The sequence below is a fragment of the Phoenix dactylifera genome, chromosome 3, assembly GCF_051530095.1.
Source record: "Phoenix dactylifera cultivar Ajwa chromosome 3, Ajwa_hap1_PhDact_Kaust_v1.1, whole genome shotgun sequence".
In the NCBI taxonomy this organism is placed as follows: domain Eukaryota; kingdom Viridiplantae; phylum Streptophyta; class Magnoliopsida; order Arecales; family Arecaceae; genus Phoenix; species Phoenix dactylifera.
Window position 1 is genome coordinate 25,463,272 of NC_143192.1, and position 2,957 is coordinate 25,466,228.

The following is a 2,957-nucleotide window of genomic DNA, read 5'->3' on the forward strand; positions in this document are numbered from 1 at the left end:
CCTCGGATGCCTGGCTTAGCGCCGGAAGAATTCCCTGAGGACTAACCCTCGGATGCCTGGCCTAGCGCCGGAAGAATTCCCTGAGGACTAACCCTCGGATGCCTGGCCTAGCGCCGGAAGAGTTGCCTGAGGCCTAACCCTCGGATGCCTGGCTCAGCGCCGGAAGAGTTTCCTGAGGCCTAACCCTCGGATGCCTGGCTTAGCGCCGGAAGAATTTCCTGAGGCCTAACCCTCGGATGCCTGGCTTAGCGCCGGAAGAGTTTCCTGAGGCCTAACCCTCGGATGCCTGGCCTAGCGCCGGAAGAGTTTCCTGAGGCCTAACCCTCGGATGCCTGGCTCAGCGCCGGAAGAGTTTCCTGAGGCCTAACCCTCGGATGCCTGGCTTAGCGCCGGAAGAATTTCCTGAGGCCTAACCCTCGGATGCCTGGCTTAGCGCCGGAAGAATTTCCTGAGGCCTAACCCTCGGATGCCTGGCTTAGCGCCGGAAGAGTTTCCTGAGGTTTAACCCTCGGATGCCTGGCCTAGCGCCGGAAGAACTTCGGGAATCAAAAGTCAGCAAGAAGCAACCAAGAGCTAAAAAAAAAAAAAAAAAAAAAAAAAAAAAAAAAAAAAAAAAAAAAAAGGACGAGGGCGAGATGAAGAAATATTCAACGTGCATTAATTTTCAGGGCCGAGGCCCATACAATTGGGCAAAACGCCGACATACAAAAATAAAAAAGACAATGGAAGGTACAAGAGGTCAGCTTGGAGGAACTCCCGGGTCGGGAACGCCGGGCTCGTCCGCGGGAGGTAGGGAAGCAGCAGGAGAACCAGCAGGCGATGGCGCCGGAGAGGAGTCCAGGAGGGAGATCTCGCTCAGGTCAACTTCGGGATACTTAGCCGACACCCTTGCCAGGCCCTCCTCGAAGCCCAAGGTGAAGGCTTCGGCCCCCGCGTCCGACGCGTCATGGACAAACTCGTCAGACTGGCGATAGGTCCGCACTGCCTCCGACATATCATGGGCGAACTCGGCGGACTGGCGATAAGCCTCTACCGCCTGACGCCCGATTTCCGCCCTCTTCTCGGCCAGCTCCGCCTCAGCTCGCTCCATAATCTGAGCCTTGGCCTCCAAGACCTTCGCCACAATCCGGCCTTCGGCCTCAGAGGAGACCCTCAGCAGATCAGCCTGAGCCTCTTTATGCTTCGCCTCGGTAGCAACCCGAGCGGCCTCGGCTTCCTTCAGGCGCGAACGGAGCTCTTGGACGTCCGTGCATGACTTCTCCAGGGCCGACTCCAGTTCGCCTAGTTTGGCTTCAAAAGAGCGGATTCGGTCGCAGGCGTTGTCGGCAGACCGCTGGGCCTTCTCCCACCGCTCTCGATAGTCCGCGATCTTCCGGGACTGCTTTTCAGCCCGTTCCTCCGCCTTCTTGACCCTGCTTTCGAGGCCCGAGGCGGCTTTGAGTTGCTCCCGAGCCTCTGACAGTTGCTCCTCCAGGGCGGCGAAGCCGAGTGCCCGCTCTTCGGCCTCCCGGAGCCTCGCCTCGAGGTCCCCGGTCGTCCTGCCTGCCGCAGCCCGGCCTCCCTCTTCCATTGCTTTCAGCCGGTCCTCGGCCTTCGCCAAAAGCCCCGCCTGTTCCTTGTAGCACTCCTCCAGACGGATCATGTACTGGGCGAGCTAAGAAATAGGAAAAATAAGGGAGTCAGGCGGAGAACAACAGAGCCAATAAATGGTGAAAGACGGCCAGAAGAACACTCACCGACATGAGACAGACGCAGCTGGCGGCCCCGACGTCAGAGACATCCAACTCCCGGACCCGCCGACGGTCCTTCTCCAGCAACACTATTTCGATGAGATTTCGGGCGCCATCGGTAGTGAAGGCAGACCCCGATTTCTCCCCGGAGCCGGATGGTGGTTCTGCAGCCTTACCCTTATCCATCGCCTGGGGAAGAGTCCGGCTGATCACGCTCGGGGCGGGGGTCGCCCCAGGAATTGATAGGGTCCCGCTCGGCCGGGGCCTCGGCGCGTCCCTCCTCGAGTCATCAGGAGCCGACCGAGTCGAAGGCCGGGTTGGGGACCGATCACGTCCGACCCGTCCGTCTTGAGCAGGCTCAGGTGGCACCTCCGGAGTAGCGGCAACCTTACCACCGGAGGGCTGATACAGCGTCAGCTGCCGGTCGGTGCCCACGACATCTCCCTGACCGATGGGCCCGGACTCGTCGGTCGGCATCGGAGGTATCTCCTTACGGGACTTCTTCGCCGGTGGGGCCCCGCTCGGAAGAGCTCGTTTCCTCCTCCGGACTGCTTCCAGCAGGGACGCCCTACCAACAGCCTTCGACTTCACCGACCGCATGACGTCGTCGACCTCTGCAAGAAGGACGGGATGGTCAGGGACTGAGAAACCGAAAGGAAGAAGGAACGAAAGAGAAGAAAAGAGCTAAAGAAACGATGGCGGACTCACGGTCGGTGGGGACCGAGCTCAAACCGACGTTCACCAAGGTATCCTCAGAAATAAGGCGGCCCACCGGGGGAAGCTGGCCCTCGGCGACCAACCCCTTCAAGGCGGCGACGCCCTCGGATTCCTCCCTCGACAACTTCGACAGGCCAATTGGGGACTTCACCGGCGTCCCCCAGATTGCCCTGATTTCCCAGGAGGGGTCTGCATCAACGAAAAAGAAGCGCTCCTTCCAGTGGTGAATGGAGGTAGGACCCTCCTTGACAAGGCCGCACCCTCGCCGCGCTGCGAAGCACCACCACCCTTTGTCCTGGGGGTGGCCGCTCAGGCCGTAGAGCTCCCAGAAAACGTTCAAGGTGGCGGGAATCGCATGCAAGCGACAGAGAACCTGGAAGACCGTCAGAGCACGCCACGAGTTCGGCACCAGTTGCGTCGGTGCCATTCCTAAACCCCGGAGCACCTGTAAGACTAGGTCTGAAGGGGGAAAGCGGAACCCGGCTTGGAGGATGCCCTCATTGATGGCGA

The 2,957-nt window shown here is 60.2% G+C and overlaps 1 protein-coding gene across 1 annotated transcript; it reads right to left on the reverse strand.

The window, feature by feature from the left end:
* Window positions 1–574: 574 nt before the first annotated feature.
* LOC149767998 (uncharacterized) lies at window positions 575–1,813 on the reverse strand. The gene is made up of 2 exons (XM_089929518.1): window positions 1,737–1,813; window positions 575–1,654 (listed from the first exon to the last, which is right to left on the reverse strand). The coding sequence occupies exons 1-2, from the start codon at window positions 1,740–1,742 to the stop codon at window positions 740–742; spliced, it is 921 nt and encodes a 306-aa protein (XP_089785644.1). The 5' UTR covers window positions 1,743–1,813; the 3' UTR covers window positions 575–739.
* Window positions 1,814–2,957: the final 1,144 nt, after the last annotated feature.